The sequence below is a fragment of the Dendrobates tinctorius genome, unplaced genomic scaffold (genome assembly GCF_039654945.1).
Source record: "Dendrobates tinctorius isolate UK_male_01 unplaced genomic scaffold, ASM3965494v1 ptg000062l, whole genome shotgun sequence".
Taxonomy (NCBI): Eukaryota; Metazoa; Chordata; class Amphibia; order Anura; family Dendrobatidae; genus Dendrobates; species Dendrobates tinctorius.
The window spans coordinates 32,854,108-32,873,483 of NW_027361730.1; the positions used below are offsets into that span (position 1 = coordinate 32,854,108).

A 19,376-nucleotide genomic window follows, 5' to 3' on the forward strand; every position below is an offset into this window, starting at 1 on the left:
AGAAAAATAAGTTTTATTATACTCACCTGTGGGTGGTCCGGTCCGATGGGTGTCGCCGGTCTTGGTCCGGCACCTCCTATTTTCTTGTGATGCCGCACTCCTGCTTGCTTCATGGCTCCCCGGCATCACGCTCATGTGCAGGCCTACTTCCCTGCTCTGTTGAAGGCAGAGCAAAGTACTGCAGAGCACAGGCGCTGGGCCTCTCTGACCTTTCCCGGTGCATGTGCACTGCAGTACTTTCCTCTGTCCTCAACAGGGCAGATAACTATGCCTGCGCAGGAGAGTGATGCCGGGGAGCCATGATGCAAGCTGGAGGGCGACGATCATAAGAAGACGGGAGGCACTGGACCCGGACCTGCGACACCCATCGGACTGGACCGCCCCTGGGTGAGTATAACAAAACATATCTTTCTTATCTTTCTTGTTGGATCGGGGGCTTATCTACAGCATGATAGAATGCTGTTAGATAAGCCCTGAAAGGCGGTGGCAGTAACTTATATTGGCCGATCCTGATGACAGGTTTGCTTTAAAAACCTCATCTGATTCATCTAACTGTAAAATATGTTGCCTGAACACACCTTTACCACTTCTATCTTTAAGAAAAAGGCACAGAATTGTGACCGTGTTCTCTACACAATTCTGGGATTCGCATGCAGTAGTGACTGCTCGAAAATTTTTATGCTATTTTTGCCAATTTTTGTGGAAAAAGTCTAAGGATTTTTGTGATAGGGTTATTTACAATGTATTTACACGTTTGAAGTATGCTTTCAAATTTTTATATAATTAAAAGAGTTTAGATAAGTTTTGTAGAAATGCAGTTAAGTGAGAAAGGAAAACACAACAGTGGTTAACAGTGGCCACAACCCTGGCTGTTGTACATGTCTGAAACAAAAGAAAAAAGAAAAGAGATTTGTAACTACTATGATTGTCGCTATCTCTGGCAGCAGAATTTAAAAAAAATGTGCAAATTAAAAAAATGGTGTCATGCTGAAAATTAAGTATTCATTTTCGGCACAATTGGAGGTCTGTCAAAATTACAAAATAAAATTTTGACTTGCTTCTGGTACAAGAGTTAGGCACTTATATAATGAAAATGTGTGCACAAGCCTGACTCAATTGACCAATTGGTTCTGGAGATATCATGGCCATCGTTTGAAAAAAGTGATTTACAAAAAAACTTGCTAACATTTTTTGTACTGAATACACATAGACACATTTACTTACCATCAATCAGCTGTTCCAGGATCATAAAATTCCTGCAGAGCTGAGATGTGTCCTCTCAAACGGAGTCAGACGAATGCTGCTCCAAGTGACTTAAACGAGCCTTGTTCCGAGTGTATGCGTACATCTCTGCTTGCTGCCCAATAGTCATTCCCATCAAGTTCATTACTTTAAGAATTTGCATAAATCCCTCGTTAAAGATAATTATTGCAAAAAAAAAACATAGCTATGTTCACAATCTTGAAGATGTTTCAGAGGAAAAGTACAAATGAGTAAGTTGAGCGATTTGTTGTTATTTTGCATTTCTGCTCCAACACAACATTGCAAATCATCCGATGACAGCTCTTCATAAATTGGCTTTATTACCTCCAATACCTTTGTAAGGAGGTGGCGGGGGTCCCTCCCTTGCCTCCTCTCCTCTGGACACTGTTTACATATTACATGCGGCACCTCGTCGTTCATAAATGTTTTACTATTGTGTGTATACTGTAATGTAAATGTATTGGTCATGTATTGTGCATAGGCTTAGGGATAGATTAGGAAATAGTATAGGACCATAGGGAATTAGAGTAGAGAGGGCATGATAGAGAATAAAATAGGATAGATAAGAGTGGTAGTTAGGTATAGGCAGCAAGGGGTTATTCATTGGGGAGGAGAGAGAGCAGGGCAGGGCATAGTCAAAGGGGTATAGTCAGGACACTTCCTCATTAGAGAGCAGAAGCCCTGGCAGGCTTGCCCAGGGCAAGGTGTGAGCAGTAGATGAAGCAGAGAGCCGGCCGTGGGGATAAAGCTGCTACAGCAGTAAGGGGCCCTAGGAGAAGAATAATGCAGTCGGGTACCAGCTCAATAGGACCATCCTCAAGAAGGATCCAGGGTCTACAACCAGGGCGGGAGCAGCTGAGATGGCGTTCCCGGCACCTTGCCCAATTGGTACCGGACAAGGGGTTGACAGGCAGCTGGTGACGCTGAAGGCACGGATGGGACAGGGACTGTACAAAGATATGGCAGGGACTGCCGGGAGAAGGCAGAGTTTCTAGAAAGGATAGAGGCTGCCCGGATGGCAGGGAAAGATAAGAAGATGTCTATGTGTTTAACCTGTGCTGCCAGTGTGATGAATGCCTTGCTGAATAGTAAAGTTAAACTGTTGAAAAGAACTGTGACTCTGAGATGTTTTGTGGAACTTGGAAATGTGGAGCCGGAGTGACAGAACCTGAGAGGAGCCTGACAGTAACCGTGAGGGCACTGCTGCGCACGCTGTACATGCGGCAGGAAGGACATTGTATTTTGTCTGTGGGGCGCCAGGGTGTGGGAACAGTACAGCCCGCTGCCACGACTACCACCCTGGTCGCCTTACACCTTTGCATTAATAGAAAACAAAAAGCAAAAAGCACAAATATCCTGAAATAAAAAGTAAAAAATAAACTGCAAATAATGCATAAAAGTAATAATAAGGGTATTTAGTAAACATAATTTTGATCAAAATAATGTACAAGCCATCCCGCCACATCACGGCAACCCTTGTGGGACAGTCCTACTCTAGGATTTAAAACCTTTTCACTTGTCAAGTGATGTGAATGTGAACATTCACGTCACTTGACAAGTGAAAAGGTTTTAAATACTAGAGTAGGACTGTCCCACAAGGGTTGCCGTGATGTGGCGGTATGGCTTGTACATTATTTTGATAATAATAATAATCTTTGTTTTTATATAGCGCTAACATATTCCGCAGCGTTTTACAGTTTGCACACATTAGCATCTCTGTCCCCGAAGTGCTCATAATCTAAATTCCCTATCAGTATGTCTTTGGAATGTGGGAGGAAACCGGAGTACCTGGAGGAAACCCACACAAACACGGGGAGAACATACAAACTCCTTGCAGATGCTGTCCTTGGTGGGATTTGAACCCAGGACCCCAGCGCTGCAAGGCTGCAGTGCTAACCACTGAGCCACCGTGATCAAAATTATGTTTACTAAATACCCTTATTATTACTTTTATGCATTATTTGCAGTTTATTTTTTACTTTTTATTTCAGGATATTTGTGCTTTTTGCTTTTTGTTTTCTCTGGTTAATGGTCATGTGTTAATATGCTCTTACATTGTGCATACACATTAATTTACTTTCTCAGTTCAGACTCCAGTTTTTTGTTTTTTTTCTTCGCATTAATAGGTAGTTTACCGTGAAATGTTGCTAGTGTACTTTCGGCTTCAGCTCTCTTTACCCAAGTGGACAGTTGTTAATATTGCGGTTTATCATCGGTGAAACTTTTGATAATATGTGGCCTATATTTCTTTCCTCATTTCCTCAACAGAGTCTGCATGTCTACTGCCATAATATTAATAATAATAATGCCATAATACTTAGTGAGTTCACCAATATCTATATCTGCTAACTTTCCAGCACCTTTGCCACCGATACCTTTGTTATTTTTCTTTGCATTGCGAAGTCTCATGCACATTCTTTTTCTACGTGGCTGACACATTTTTCTTTCATGACTGTAGCTTCGTCTTCATACGGATTTGCATTTAAAATTCTGCTAAATGTTTTGCTGTCCCGTCTGCAATGTAGGTTTTAGTTCTGTGTTTCCCCTGCGATCTCAAAAATATTTCAGCGATAGCGTCGATCTTCATTTCACCCACACTGCCTTCGTGATTTATGGAGCACGTTTTTTGTGTGTGTTTCATGCCATTCATTGTATTCAATATTGTCGTCTTTTGCGTTCCACACACTACACGCTTGACACAACCTACTTTTTAACACAACATCGACTACTTTTTTCGAATGTTTTCCAATTAGAGTAGACACACCAAATAATCCTATTTTTTTCCATGTTCCATTCCCAGAAACTACTAAATATGTTGCAACATTTCCAGCTTCTTTATTCTTCGTTTTTCCTTTGTCAACTGCTTGCGTTAAAATGAAATTGTACACTGCAGATGCTGCTATATTTTCAAGGCAAGAGTAAGGCTGTGTGCCCACGTTGCGTTTCTTATGCGTTTCCGTCGCATTTTTGCGGCCGCGGAAACGGTTAAACAACGCTTCAAAAACGCATCCCCATGCAATCCTATGGGATTCCGCAGTTGTGTCAATGCTGCGGATTTTACCGCTGTGGAATCGCATAGCGGTAAAATCCGCAGCATGCCCATTATTTCTGCGGAATCGTGGCGATAGGATTGCATTGAAACGCTCGCTTTATGCATGTGGCTATACCCACCATGTATAAAGTGAGCGCTTCATGTACGGATGGTACCCAGGGTCTGGAGGAGAGGAGACTTTCCTCCATGCCCTGGGTACCATATCCCTGTAAAAAAAAATAGAATTAAAATGAAAAATAGGGATATACTCACCTTCTGTCGGCTCCCGGAGCCCTCCCGCCTGTCAGCCACGCTGCCAGCATCTTCCGTTCCCTGGGATGCCTTGTGACAATGCCCTCTGATGACGTAGCGGTCTCGCGAGACTTCTACGTCATCAGAGGTCATTCGTGCAATGCATCCATGGGAACGGAAGATGCTGGCAGCGTGGCTGACAGGCGGGAGGGCTCCGGGAGCCGACAGAAGGTGAGTATATCCCTATTTTTTGTTTTTTTATTATTTTTAACATTCTATTGATGTTGCATTGGCAGCATCAATAGTGAAAAGTTGGTCACACTTGTCAAGCACTATGCTTGACAAGTGTGACCAGCCTGTCAATCACTTTTCCAAGCCATGCTTCAAATTGCTTGGAAAAGCGCAAGCACTCTGCAAGCTCAAAACGTTTGCAAAACACTTGTATTTTGCGGGAAAATGCATGCGAATTCCGCATGCGTTTTACCCGTGGCAGGGAGTTGCAGAAATGCTGCGGACATTTCCGCAGCATTTCTGCAACGTGGGCACATAGCCTAATAAGTGTTGCAGGCGGCCGACAGGGTGCATACTGGACGGAATGTACAGTATATCTGTCCCAGAACGCTAAGCTGGGCAAGATATTAAAAGCTGGTGTAGGGTTTTGTATTCACTCAGCTGCAGTTGAGGTAGGCACAGGAAGCGGTATTGCTGAAATATCCAGACAAGTTTATTTAGAACTTCATAAACCACTCAGGATAGCAAACAAAAGAACAGCATTTTCCAGCACAAAGTGAAAACACAAAGTAAAAAGTCCATACAATATAGTGGGTCCGCCCACTCCGGTTAGTGTGCCTTGGCACAGACCAACACACAGGAGATCCACACATCTCCAGACCCAGACAACAGACCAACACACAGGAGATCCACACATCTCCAGACCCAGACACTGAATGAGACACTCGGTCTCCATTCTATCTGCCAAACCACGCCCCTGGGGTGGGGATATGTGAGCAGTCATTCCCAACCATCGCTTTTGACTGCTCATAAAATCCGGCCCTAGAATGGCCTAATAACTCTCTCAGCACTATATGTGCTGGAGCATGCTATCCGTGCTCACATCACTGCAGCTACAAACCACGGTGACACATATCTCCCCTTAAGGACCCATCCGGCAGCCATCTTACACTGGCTAATACTGGTTGGTGCAGCAGCTTAGCCGCTGAGCTAATTTATTCATGGTAGTTCCGGGTTGGTTGTTGGAGTGATGAGTAGGATTTGGTAGTGGGACTCATCACTGCCATTCCCACTCCAGTACAAGTAGTACTGGATGCTTAGCGAGCTTAACTGAGAGAGGTCGTCTCATTACACACACAGAAAAGACTGAAGGAAAAGCTTCAGAGACACAGCCTCCAGACTGATATGATGTGTTTATTTTTCTGAATATTTGTGATATGCACGATGGTTAAATGTGCTAAACGCTGAGTTGCTGGAGAGCCAAGTCCCGCCCACATTCATGGTAGTGTAAGAGTTATGATGTATTAGTTAGCACTTAGCAGGGCAAGTCTTTGTTGTTTTTTGGTTGTTTTATTGATTGCTGCAATTAGCCTGAAAATAAAAGCCCCATGTTTCCTTTATATGAACTTTTTCCATCTATGTCTGGAAGACCTGGATTTAGAAGGTCATGTCAGGTAATGAATAGCAGGTCTTCTTTAGAGATGGCGTGATTTGTGTCCATTATTAAATGAATGTAGTTTCTTCTGGTGCTGAAGAGGTTAATAACCCTTTAAATGCTGGTCCAAAACATGCACCTCAATTTCAAATTCTTCTCTTTGTGCTGTGTGCTAAAGCTAAGTGGTTTGCATAGAGTTGTTGTAGAAGTGTTTTGTGGTTTGCTCTAGTACATGTGCGTTTATCTCCTGGTCCCTGCTCCTTATTTAGTTTATTCCTCCCTGGCCCTATCCTCCTCCCTATTGTTGGTTGGTGCTTTTGTATGATAGAGGTTTCTGTTATCCCTGTTTTGTCTTTGGGCCTTGTTTTCCTTATATTTCTGTCCCATGCCTCATGGTGTGGGGGAGGGGACAGGTCAGGGTTTAACAGGAGTATAGTAAAGACAGAGATTCCGGCCACTCTACCTTCAAGAGTACCCCTGGGACAGGGATAGTTAGGGTCCCAGTTTCAGGGACAGTTTGAGGCCCCCCCTTCTTTATCGAAGACCGTCATGCGTGACAATGTCATGGCCATGTCGCCCTACAACACCTCTAGCATGTTACAGTGTTTATAGCCATGCCATAGCAAATGTCCATCAAGCCACAAAATATGTTTAGGTCTTCTTGTCCAACACCTAAAGGTCGAAAAACAAACACAATGCGACGGTTGATTTCAAAGGCCTTGTCAATAATTGGCGAGGAATCGATGTAAACATCATTGCAGCAGCACTTGACGTTAATTTTAAATCCTATACCTCGATGTGGCGTCTAAGAGAATTTTCTTTTTGCAAATTTTGCATATTACAAGTGATGCAATTGTGAAAAGTACTGTGAAAAAATTCAGAATGCAGTAACCAAATTCTCTCGAAATGAGCAACTCAATGTTTTTCAAAGTTTCTTTCTAAATGCAATGCATATGGCATTAGCGGGAGCGCCTCGTCGAGCTTAATCATCATAGTGACACTTTTATATAGACCCCAGAAAGGGTCAAAACATCCTGTGTAACTTAGTCACATATTTCCCTGCACCTTTTGCCTTTTTGCATATGTCTGCTTTCACGTATAATAAAACTACTTTGCATCACCCGATATAAGAGTGTGCAGTGAATTTCTCCTGCCTTGGTTCAAGGGGTCGCATACTCCGTTCCACCGGTACCTCACATTATGACGGAGTGCACACCAATTTTCTGATAACTAAGGGTGGTTTCACATTAGCGCTTTTTAAGCGCACGCACGGCCGGGGGTAGCTCCGCCCCCGAGCCGGCTCTCTGCCCGGCGTGCCCGCCCCTTGCTTGTAGCGCCGCCTCCTAGCGCACAGCGGCGCCTGCGATCGGCGCACCCTATCTTTAGCATAGGGTGCGCAGATCGTGCGCAGGCCGTGCGCTAGTTGCGCTTTGACCTGCGCTGCGCACTTTTGACGGTGCGCCGTGCGCGCCAAAATCCGAAAAGTTTGATTTTGGCGCGCACGGCGCACCGTCAAAAGTGCGCAGCGCAGGTCAAAGCGCAACTAGCGCACGGCCTGCGCACGATCTGCGCACCCTATGCTAAAGATAGGGTGCGCCGATCGCAGGCGGCGCTGTGCGCTAGGAGGTGGCGCTACAAGCAAGGGGCGGGCATGCCGGGCAGAGAGCCGGCTCGGGGGCGGAGCTACCCCCGGCCGTGCGTGCGCTTAAAAAGCGCTAATGTGAAACCACCCTTATAGCGACCAGAGTGCAGCGTTGAGCATTTTGAGCATTGAAGCTGCTGAGGTAAAGTGAAAGCTGAGCTCTGATTGGTTGCTATGCACAACTAGAACAGTCTGACTGTGAGGTAATTTTCATGTTTTCATAATTTAGATTTGAGATTCTTCAGGACATGTATTTTCTGCTTTATATACGAGATTCACCTATTAGATTTCTGACCACTGTGAGGTGATTACTAAGAGTCATAATACTAAGGACTGTTTTTTTTTTAAATGCCACCCAGAAAACGACCATCTATTGGGCAAGTTAATTCAAAAATTAAGAAAGCATAAACGCACACGAAGCCGACAGAATGCTTCAATGTTCGCTGGAAGGTCCGAGCACCGAGCGCCCTCCTCAGATCACTCCCTATAAGGTCCTATAACTTTTTTACTATTGCAAATCGAGCTAAATTGTTTTATTTTTTTCGGATTTGATAGACTAGAAGAGGGTCGGTCCAGCCAGTAGAAAATGTATTTAAATGCTAGATTATAAACCTTAGTAATATGTAAATGGGTCAAGGTGCTTTTGACAGAATTCTTGTGTAAACTCCTTAAAAAGTCATAATACCTTTGCGGAACTAAAAACTTGTGCAAAAATTTTGCAACTTTTGGTGTCTTCACGCCAGCCTTGACCAGCTGTGCCTAAATGAGCGGAACATGGCGAAGAATAGTACCGCATAATGTGTATAGGTATTTGAACAGAGTGTTTTGAAGCGTCTTTTAGAGTGGGTCCGCTCTGAAAAATTCTGAAGAATCACCCCCCAAAAGACTGCTTAAAAGAATCTTCCTATTTATTTCTATTCTAAAACCACATTGCTGCTCATATGTTCAGTCTTGAGGGTTTTTCTTCTGCTTCAGGTTTTGAAAAATGATGAATGCAGACCAGAAAAAGTACAATACCAATAGAAGGGAAGCCAACTAGACCAAAAGCCATAATAAAATATATTAATGAGGCTCCCTAAAGGACACTCCAAAATATATAGAGACAAGGAGGACACAATGGAGTACAAAGTCCATATTAAAAAATAGTAAATTTTATTAAAAATGACAGTACACACATAAGTACATAAATAGACAATACAAGGATCAGGCAATGATGGCTAAGGTCACCAATAATGAAAATAGAGAATGCTAGTTTGCCATAAGTACAAGCAACAATAATGGGTTAAAGGGCAATCAGCTCCACTATTATAAGTCTTAAAACATGTGTATAGACAATAGGCTGGAGTATAATGAATTGCTCAAGCATAGTGCTTACCCATATTGTGCAGACCTGGACTAAAACCCGCCGCGACCGACGCGCGTTTCGCTTTCACTTTCTCAAGGTGCGCATTATACTCCAGCCTTTTGTCTATACACATGTTTTAAGACTTATAATAGTGGAGCTGATTGCCCTTTAACCACATATTGTTTCTTGTACTTATGGCAAACTAGCATTCTCTATTTTCATTATTGGTGACCTTAGCCATCATTGCCTGATCCTTGTATTGTCTATTTATGTACTTATGTGTGTACTGTCATTTTTATATAATATAATAAAATTTAATATTTTTTAATATGGACTTTGTAATCCATTGTGTCCTGCTTGTTTCTATAGGTTTTGAAAAATGCCTGGCGGAAGAAAATGAGGTGCATATCACTTTTATAAAGCGTCTCCCATAGGAAAACGGTGCAAACTAGGCACTGTCAAATAAAAAAGATGCAAAAATAAACTTTTCAGCAAAAAAGCATCCTGAAAAAAACTCTGTGTGCATACAGCCTTACAGGTTTTTTCTTTAGTTACCTCCCGAAAACAAGTTATGTAACATTTCTACTTCTTGTATGTTCTTAAAAATAGACACAGTAATACAAAGTCACAAGAGTTTAATCACGTAGCAGAAAATGGGTCATGCACACAATGATATCCCACCACATGAATAACGATAACATGCTAATACTTCTGCAATAAAGACAATAAAGGAATGGTAAATTTGAGTTAAAAACAAAGAAATAGGCACAGTGACACAGTCAATGGATGAAGAGCAATGTTATCCACTGAACTCGAACAATGAATCTTCTGCTGTGGCAATACACAGACAATGCACACAGTGATGTCATATCACAGACAAGAAACAAATTAAAGTGATATCAGAGACAAGGGTAATAAACACTGTAAAGCAATTTTGCACAAAGTGATGTCACAATACCGAAGTAATGCATACAGTGATGGCACATTCCAAGGCTGCTGTGACAGAACAGGTGTAATGAACATTGTGATGTTACAATTGTGATGACCAGTGGACAAAAAAAAAATGCTGGAGGCCTCATTCCCGTTTGGAGTGTCAAATACAGGACATGTGTCAGGAACACCCATTTTTTAAAAAAACTGACATACTAATAATTTTGGCAAATCCAACTTATCTGTCAACAAACTAAAGTATATGAGAGAATGGAAAGGATTAATAAATTGCAATCAAAACATTGTATGTACCCCAAAATGGCTACAAAGAAAAACTACAGCTCACAACATTAAAATCAAGCCCTTATACAACTTTAGGAAAAAATAAAAGTTATGAGCCTCAGAAAATAAATAAACAACAGGGCTGGACTGGCCAACTGGTAATTCAGGAAATACCAGAAGGGCCGGTCCCTGTAGTGAGCCGCTTGATCACCTCCACTCCCTCTTCAGCAGCATGCATGTCAGGCAGCATTAGCTTGCCTTGCACACATAGTCAGGCGGCACTGCTGAAACAAGCAGGACCAGGGGGCGACGGGCTGTGCTGTTCTGTGCAGACCTTTGGCCCTGCTGATTTTAATTGTGAAGTGCGATCGTGTGCATGTAAGGAGGTGGCAGGTCACCTCAGGTACACTCTCTCCTCCTTGCCGTATGGTTCTCCTAATGCACTGTCTATGTCCCTATGTTATATCCTTGCAATGTATTACATGGGTTTCCTGCATTGTAATGTCGTGTATATGCTGTATGTGTATTACGATGTGTTATGTCATGTTATGGGGCCAATCTGTCTGTTGTGCTAATGTGGTCTGCTCCTTAAATGGCCTAAGAGTTAGGGACAGTAATAGTTAACAGGGGGCTGGGCCAGCAGCAGCAGTAAGGCGACTGGAGACAGCTGTTTCCCTCCAGAACTGCCTAAGACATTGAACAGGGCAGACGTATATGACCCAGGGCACTGGCAGGCCTCCGGACAGGAGAGAACTGTTGCCCTGGATTCTGAAGGACTACACCACGGGTCTCTAGGACTTCAGGAGGGCCTCATGCTGAAGGGGTCTCAGGCGCCCAGATTCCAGTGTGTGGATTTTTGTGATCTCCGGCTTCTGCAGCCATTGTGGGTACGGATGTAGCGAGCGTCAAGGAGAGATCAGGACTCCAGTCCTGTCATTTTATTCTTTATATCCTGTCACATTAAACAAGCTTTTTTCCTCGTTGGACAACTGTTGCCTCTTCTGCCTCTGTTTTGCCTGGACTGCTGAGGCTCGAGCAAGAACAAGGTACGTCATGAGGAAGATTGTGTTGGTCCCAAGTGTCTATGTGCAAGGTACCAGGGGAGTGCCCGCTGACAGATGGCTCAGTGGACTCTATTCCTGTACTGTGCCTTTAAGAACCCGGCTCTGACTATCCTCCCCTGATCACCCTTGTTAAACTTGGAGTAGTGTGGCAGGATGGGCCCCCCGCAGCCTAAAGACCTATGAATCTGAATTGGAAGAAATGGAGCTGTTGGCTGACAGTGATTCTGAATTTTATGACTGTGAATTTGGGACTTCAATGCGGATGATAGAGAGTGTCACGATATGTGACTGGTCCTGCGTGACGCGACCCGACGATTGGTCGGTCACCAAAACAACTGAACAAATAAGGGAACACAGGGGACACAATTACAACAGTGGGCCCTGCTATAGGGAACGGGGACAGGGACACCTCATGCACTCTGCTGCAGCTGAGTCTTAGACTAACCTGACGTCCCTATACAGGGTCTTTCAACCTGTCGCCGAGCAGGATACCTTGTCCCTCACTTACTCTGCACCTATCCCTCACTAGGGAATTGGTAAGTGCGGACACTGGTCCCACCGCTGCACTAATAAAACACCAAGGAATGATAATAAACAAGGTAAGACAAACAACACTTAGCTTTCTCTGCTGCAATGCACCAAACAGCAGAGTAAGGCACCAGATCAGCAATCAGCAAAAGCACCACTGCTCTCAGCCAGCTCCTGTCTTGACAACGATTGATATTCAAAAGGAAGTGTATATAAAAAAAAGATTATTAAGTGTATCACCAACACCAGCTGATGCCTCAGCTGACCTTTTATAGGAAAGTGGGAGTGGTCACCATCTGCAGACTCAGACTAACCAAACATGTATTAACACCAGCGGCCCCCGGGGGCAAAAACTAATATTAAACCATGATGGCCTGAAAGGAAAAAAGTTTATATAAGAGAATCCAGAATCTGACACAGATCCAAAAAATGGATCGTAACAGTACCCCCTTACAATGAGGGGCCTCTGGACCCTCAACACCACACCTCACCAGAAAACAACCTACGGTGAGGATTAGTGTTGAGCATTCCGATACTGCAAATATCGGGTATCGGTCGATATTCGCTGTATCGGAATTCCGATACCGAGTACCGATATTTTTACAATATCGAATACCGGAATCGTAAGTTCCCATAATGCAATGACCCAGTGTTGTGGCTGTGATTAGCTGCTGAAATGATGTCATCATGATGCGCGGTCTGTGCGCATCATGATGCGCAATCTGTGCGGGCCTGCCGGGGGGTCTGTGCGGGCCTGCCGGGGGGTCTGTGCGGGCCTGCCGGGGGGTCTGTGCGGGCCTGCCGGGGGGTCTGTGCGGGCCTGCCGGGGGGTCTGTACGGGCCTGCCCGGGGGTCTGTGCGGGCTGCCGGAGGTCTGTGCGGGCCTGCCGGGGCTTGTGTGTGTGTGTGCAGGCATCGTCCAATGGGACTACAAGTCCCATCGGGCTATGCCTGCTACAATGACAGTGATTGACACATTAGCCAATCATGGGACAGTGGTAGTCCCATCATCCGGCTAATGTGTTGAATGTAAAAAAAAAAAAAAAAAAACATACTTACTACATACAGTATATACAACATACATACATACTACATACTTCAAACAAAGCCTACGAAAGACAAAATGAAAAAACCCTGCTATAATAAAATAAGTAAAGAGAAAAAGTGCATTTACTGTAAATCATACAGAGTTCTTAGTAATACTGTATTTGATCAAACATAGCATAAAAGCCGTCCCACCATCGACAAGGTGACTCTGGTCGGGGCTGTCCTACTTTATATATACTACATTCATACAACATACATACTACATACATACTGCATATATACAACATACATACATACTACATACTACATATATACTACATTCATACTACATTCATACTACATTCATACTACATATATACTACATTCATACAACATACATACATAATACATATATACTACATTCATACAACATACTACATACATACTACATATATACTACATTCATACAACATACATACTACATACAATACATTCATAAATATAGACACACAGTACATATAACAGAGTACATACTCATCATCACTTGCCACTTTGATCCCCGAAGCCAGTGTCATCTCACTGTAAAAAATATTAAAATAACAAACAACCGATATATTCCCTGATCCGCAGAAATCCACGAGTGTCCCACGATGATCTCCTGCAGTGCATCACTGAGAGGTTACTATAGTTCACTGGTCTCACTTTATGGCAAAAGCTGCGTGGGAACTTTCTCACACAGCAATGCCAAAAGTGAGACTAGGGACTATTTTTTTTACAGTTGCGGAGGAATACAGTGCGGAAGGATACCTACCTCCCGTCATTGTATTCCTGGGGCCCCTAGAGAGCGGTGGCATCAGCTGATGCTGCTGTTCTCCACGGGAGATCGTCATGGGACACTCGTGGATTTCTGTGGATCAGGGAGTATATCGGTTGTTTGTTATTTTAATATTTTTTACAGATGACACTGGTTTCGGGGATCAAAGTGACAAGTGATGGTGAGTATGTACTCTATGTTATATGTACTGTATGTCTATATGTATGTATTGTATGAATGTATCGTATGTAGTATGTCTGTAGCATGTTTTATGTACTATGTATGTATGTAGTATGTATGTATTGTAAGGATTCGGACTCGCTTAGGTGCGGTGGGAGTCAAACATGAGGCACGTTCCTTTAAAATTTCACCGGGTTTATTACTCCATAAACCAGAGACAGCACATAAACAGTCCTTAGCTGGGCTGTGTTCCCTCAGGTCCTGTGCACACAGGTCAGGGCAATGTCCAGAGCAGCGCTATATCTGCAGCCGCAGACACAGGAAGGCTTCTCCTTCCTTGGAACACAGACCACTCTCTGTAGTGTCCCACCTGGACACATGGAAGTCTGTCCACACTCTGCCAGACTTCCTCACAGTCTCTCTCACATGTGCCAAACACCTTAATTACATAGCCCTGTAACCACACCCATAGGTGAGGTATGGATCACATGAGCTGGTCACATGGTCAGGACTTCACCACATGTCCTGAACATACACATATCTTCAGGCAAAACGGAGTACATTCCGCACCCAGTGCACTAAATGACATCTTTAGTGCTCATGTACACTATAGGCAAAATACTCCGGGTTGCATCGCAGGGAGCATCCCTCCATGTGACATATCTCCCATTAACCACGCGATCACCTGTCACACCACATATCCCCCTCCTCTGCCTAAAGCCGTGGGGCTTGGCACTTTCTATTACTCGACCAGAGATCCTTCTCGGTCGTCTCTGCCAGTCAAATCGTCTATCAAAGTCAGGCCCTGCTAGTGAACTCTTCAGTAGGCGTCCCTTATCCGACTCTGTCTTGTTCTTTGATAAAGATGGGCCCACGTCAGACCACCCGCATCCCTGGCGGTCAGTATGGTGTTGCGACTCCCTTGCCCCCATACCTCTTGTCTGGACTGACTCTTTGTCACCACGTCTTCTACAGGGTCTCCTGCCTAGGTCACTCAGCTCTGAGCTAACTGAGGCATCACTACTTCCTCTTCCATCAGGCCACCTACTGTCCTCTCTCTGCTGGCCATTTCTCCTAAGGTCTATAAGGTCCCGAGAGCAGCCCTTCCATTTATCTCTATGTACTCTCTTATCTCCATCTTTAGGACTTCCAGTCTTAAGTGAACCTCTTTGTCTTTCTATACCGCGAGTTGAAGGAGGCGGCCATCTTCTTTCCATTTCCTCCAGCTCTCTACTGATCTGCTTCCTCTCAAGTCTTAGCTGCTCTACTTCTTTCAGGTATGACACGCGATACTCCAGGAGCATCCGGATATTCCCAAGGCTCTCCATGGACCCAACAATGAGGAATGGAACCATCCCATCTTCATCCTTGTCCTGGGCTTCGTCATCAGCCGGAATCCTCACTCTCATCACGCCAGACCTGTTCACCATGTCCTGCATCACTTTCCCAAACCTTCCGATGACTTTCCTCACCAGACCTCCGGGCACTTGAATGATGTCTTCTGCAATGCCCTGCTGACTTTGAACTTTCCTCGCACACTCTAGACATCGAGCGGCTTCTTTTTTCCCCAACAGGATCATCTGCCTTGTGCATGCATATCCCTCAGGATAGTAACCCGCTTCCTTGTGACTTCCTTAGATGACAGTATGACCAGCTGCTTCGTCTCTGGTGCCCAGATCACACTACATGCTTCTATAGCCTTCCTAAAGGCCTCATGCACACCTTCCTCAGCACAGGCTTCCTGCATGTCTTCTGGTACTTCAATTACAACCTTGAAGGTCGTGGACTTGCTCTCATCCTGAACAGATGGCTCTGGGTTCCCTACGGACACTTCCCTCAAGATATCTGTCACGATTGGATGACTGTCTTGTGCAGCCCTTGGCTCACCATCTTCCTGAGATTTACAGTCTTCAGGACCCTTTTCCAAGATGGGCTTTGGCAGTTCTGCCTTGCTATCAGGCGGGCACGGCTGCTGTACGTCTTCGCCAATCCACTTCTCCCGTAGAAGACCTTTTCCTACTCCACTGAGTTCTTGCAGAACTTTATCTCGCTCCTCTGCCAGGTAGCGACGCTCATCCTCTCTCCTGAGAATCTCCTGTTGATACTTCTCTTGGGCCTCTCTGAGCACCTCCATATCTTCCAACAGGGTCTTGTTCATGGTTTTACACGCTGACAGGTGACCTCTGAGCTCAGAGACTTCCTTCTCCAGCTCATCCACTCTGTGCTCAGTCACTTGTCTCAGTGCTTTGCCTGCCAAGAGCTCGGACTCTAGGTGGTGCAACTGCTCCACCTGCGCGGAGTTGGCGACTTCCAGACTCGCCACCTTCAGACACACCCTCGCCAGCTGCTGACACATCTCTTCGCGCCCTTGCTCCAAGTCTCGTAGGTGCGCTTCTACCTGGGGCAAACTGTCATTACACTGGATTCGTGCTTCTGTCTGACAAACACTGTCTTCAGCCCTAGTGGTTGCTACTGGCAATAACATATTACAGTCACGCCTGGTACCTGTGTCACACCCCACCGCATGGGAAATGTTCATGTTGCTCTCTGTTCGGGTGTCAGGTCCACTCTTTTTAATTACCACACCACTATCAGTCTCTCCCTGGTATCCGTCAGGTGACATGTCCGTAAGTGGGGCCGACGCACTGTTCTCTCTGGTCATGCTTAACTTAGGCCTGTCAACTTTAGGAGGCGGACTTTTCACACCATTACCTCCCATACACATTATATCAACAGACACTTCTCCTTTTGTCCACCAGTCCCACAGGGCTTCTAAGTCCCGCCCTATTACCATAGTATACTGTAAGTCTGGGTCTACTGTCACTACATGGTACGTGGAACTCTCAGTCGTGTCAATGTAGAGGTATGCTGTCAAAAGTTCTTTATCGTCCCCACCAAAGCCATTCACTCTCGTCACCGTCCCAGGCAACACAGAACGTCCAGGAGTGGTTTTTAGCACAGATACCGGACTCCCAGGGTCTAACAATCCCATCACCCGTTCTCCATCCAGCCAGAAGGGGCACTGTAGTGTCGGTTCACTGACCGAGCTACTCACAATCGTCTCATCTCCCAGCCCACCATCCGTCATATCACGAGACGTCAGGTCCTTAAGTTGGGCAGTTGTACTTTTTCTTCTGGTCAGTTCTACCTCTGACCTGTCCATGTCAGGAGCCATCACTATCTCAGTGTCCGCTGGCCCCACAGTCGAAGCATCTCCATCGTCCGACAAAACATCATCAAACAGAACAAAGTCCCGGCCCCTCTCCCAGGCATAGTCTAAGTCCCGTGGTATCCCTCCACCTTGGCACTCACCACCCTTGGTCCCCTCAAACACTACTCTGTCTACTGCGTAGTTCACCGTGACCCCGTGTTTACAGCGAACCCTGACGTTTTTCTCGGACAGAGAGAAAGTGAGAGGAGTTCCTGTCAGAGTCACCTGATTCTCTGATTCCAGCCGACCAAAGGCTCCTTCCCGGTGCAGCATCACTGTACACATCTGTGGCCCGTCATTACTACCTGGAAAGGATATTCCACATTCTGAAAAAGACCTGCACATACACTGCGGTACTCCAGACGTACCTACTGAGTCACCCAGTGCTGTCACTTCTTCAAACTTGGCCCCTTTCTGGACCACCACCCCGCTTTGGGTTTCCACCCCCTCCCGGGACTCCACCCCATTTTGGGTTACCACCCCAATTTGGGCCACCGCCCCCTTTGGGGACTCCACCCCTTTACGGGCTACCACCCCGATTTGGGCCACCGCCCCCTTTTGGGACTCCACCCCTTTACGGGCTACCTCCCCGATTTGGGCCACCGCCCCCTTTTGGGACTCCACCCCTTTTCGGGATCTCCCCATGTCTGTCCTGCAGAACCTCTTAGGCCACAGTTCACACAGTACAGTTTTTTTTTTTTCTTCAGGCTGGTACTGGCCCTTTAAGCACGACACCACTTCTTTCTGGCACTGCCTCAGCTCCTGCCGTCGCTCACAAGCAGCTGCTGGTGTCTCTGCAGCTCCTGCTGCGTCGTCTTCGTGGACCCGCCGATCCACCGGAAGCCACTTGTTGCCCTCAAAAGGAAGAAAAAACCACAAAAGCGCGCCCATAGGGCCTTACCAGTGCAGGTATAATGGGTATAACAACATAATACAGGGTACTCACCCTTTATAGTTGTGTAAAGCCACAACTACTGTATCCGCTTAGATATATGTAATAAAGCTGCAGCAGGATGGTGTAGACAGACAGCGTCTGCTACCAATGCTCAAATAGGAGATTCCAAAAAGAAAAAACATCAGGTCCCCGCGTTGCGAGACCTTCGTGAGCGTACTGAGCCACAGCAAGCACTTTCAGGATTTTTTTTTTTTTTTTTTTTTGCAAAGAAGCGAGGAAAAGGGAAAAAAAAAAACACAAGCACAGTCTCTCACTGACTCTGGTCAGTGCAACACGGATTCCTGTCCGTTACCTGCTGGTGTCAGCCACACAGGTTCTCGGGTACCTTTTCTCCTCATAGGCATCCCACAAATCTCCATACAGTCATTTCCTCTGACCTCGGTCAGTATTACTCACGATTTTCCATACCGTCTGTGCTCCTGGGAATCTCTGCCCGCAGTCTGTCACCAATTGTAAGGATTCGGACTCGCTTAGGTGCGGTGGGAGTCAAACATGAGGCACGTTCCTTTAAAATTTCACCGGGTTTATTACTCCATAAACCAGAGACAGCACATAAACAGTCCTTAGCTGGGCTGTGTTCCCTCAGGTCCTGTGCACACAGGTCAGGGCAATGTCCAGAGCAGCGCTATATCTGCAGCCGCAGACACAGGAAGGCTTCTCCTTCCTTGGAACACAGACCACTCTCTGTAGTGTCCCACCTGGACACATGGAAGTCTGTCCACACTCTGCCAGACTTCCTCACAGTCTCTCTCACATGTGCCAAACACCTTAATTACATAGCCCTGTAACCACACCCATAGGTGAGGTATGGATCACATGAGCTGGTCACATGGTCAGGACTTCACCACATGTCCTGAACATACACATATCTTCAGGCAAAACGGAGTACATTCCGCACCCAGTGCACTAAATGACATCTTTAGTGCTCATGTACACTATAGGCAAAATACTCCGGGTTGCATCGCAGGGAGCATCCCTCCATGTGACATATCTCCCATTAACCACGCGATCACCTGTCACACCACAGTATGTTGTATGAATGTAGTATGTATGTAGTATGTATGTATGTTGTATGAATGTAGTATATATGTAGTATGTATGTATGTCGCATGAATGTAGTATATATGAAGTATGTATGTATGTTATATGAATGTAGTATATATGTAGTATGTACTATGTATGTATGT

At 45.3% G+C, this 19,376-nt stretch overlaps 1 protein-coding gene across 1 annotated transcript; it reads right to left on the reverse strand.

Moving 5' to 3' along the window:
* Window positions 1–14,123: 14,123 nt before the first annotated feature.
* LOC141093051 (uncharacterized) lies at window positions 14,124–19,147 on the reverse strand. The gene is made up of 2 exons (XM_073579490.1): window positions 15,189–19,147; window positions 14,124–14,973 (listed from the first exon to the last, which is right to left on the reverse strand). The coding sequence occupies exon 1, from the start codon at window positions 18,123–18,125 to the stop codon at window positions 15,600–15,602; it is 2,526 nt and encodes an 841-aa protein (XP_073435591.1). The 5' UTR covers window positions 18,126–19,147; the 3' UTR covers window positions 14,124–14,973; window positions 15,189–15,599.
* Between the last annotated feature and the right edge of the window lie 229 nt (window positions 19,148–19,376).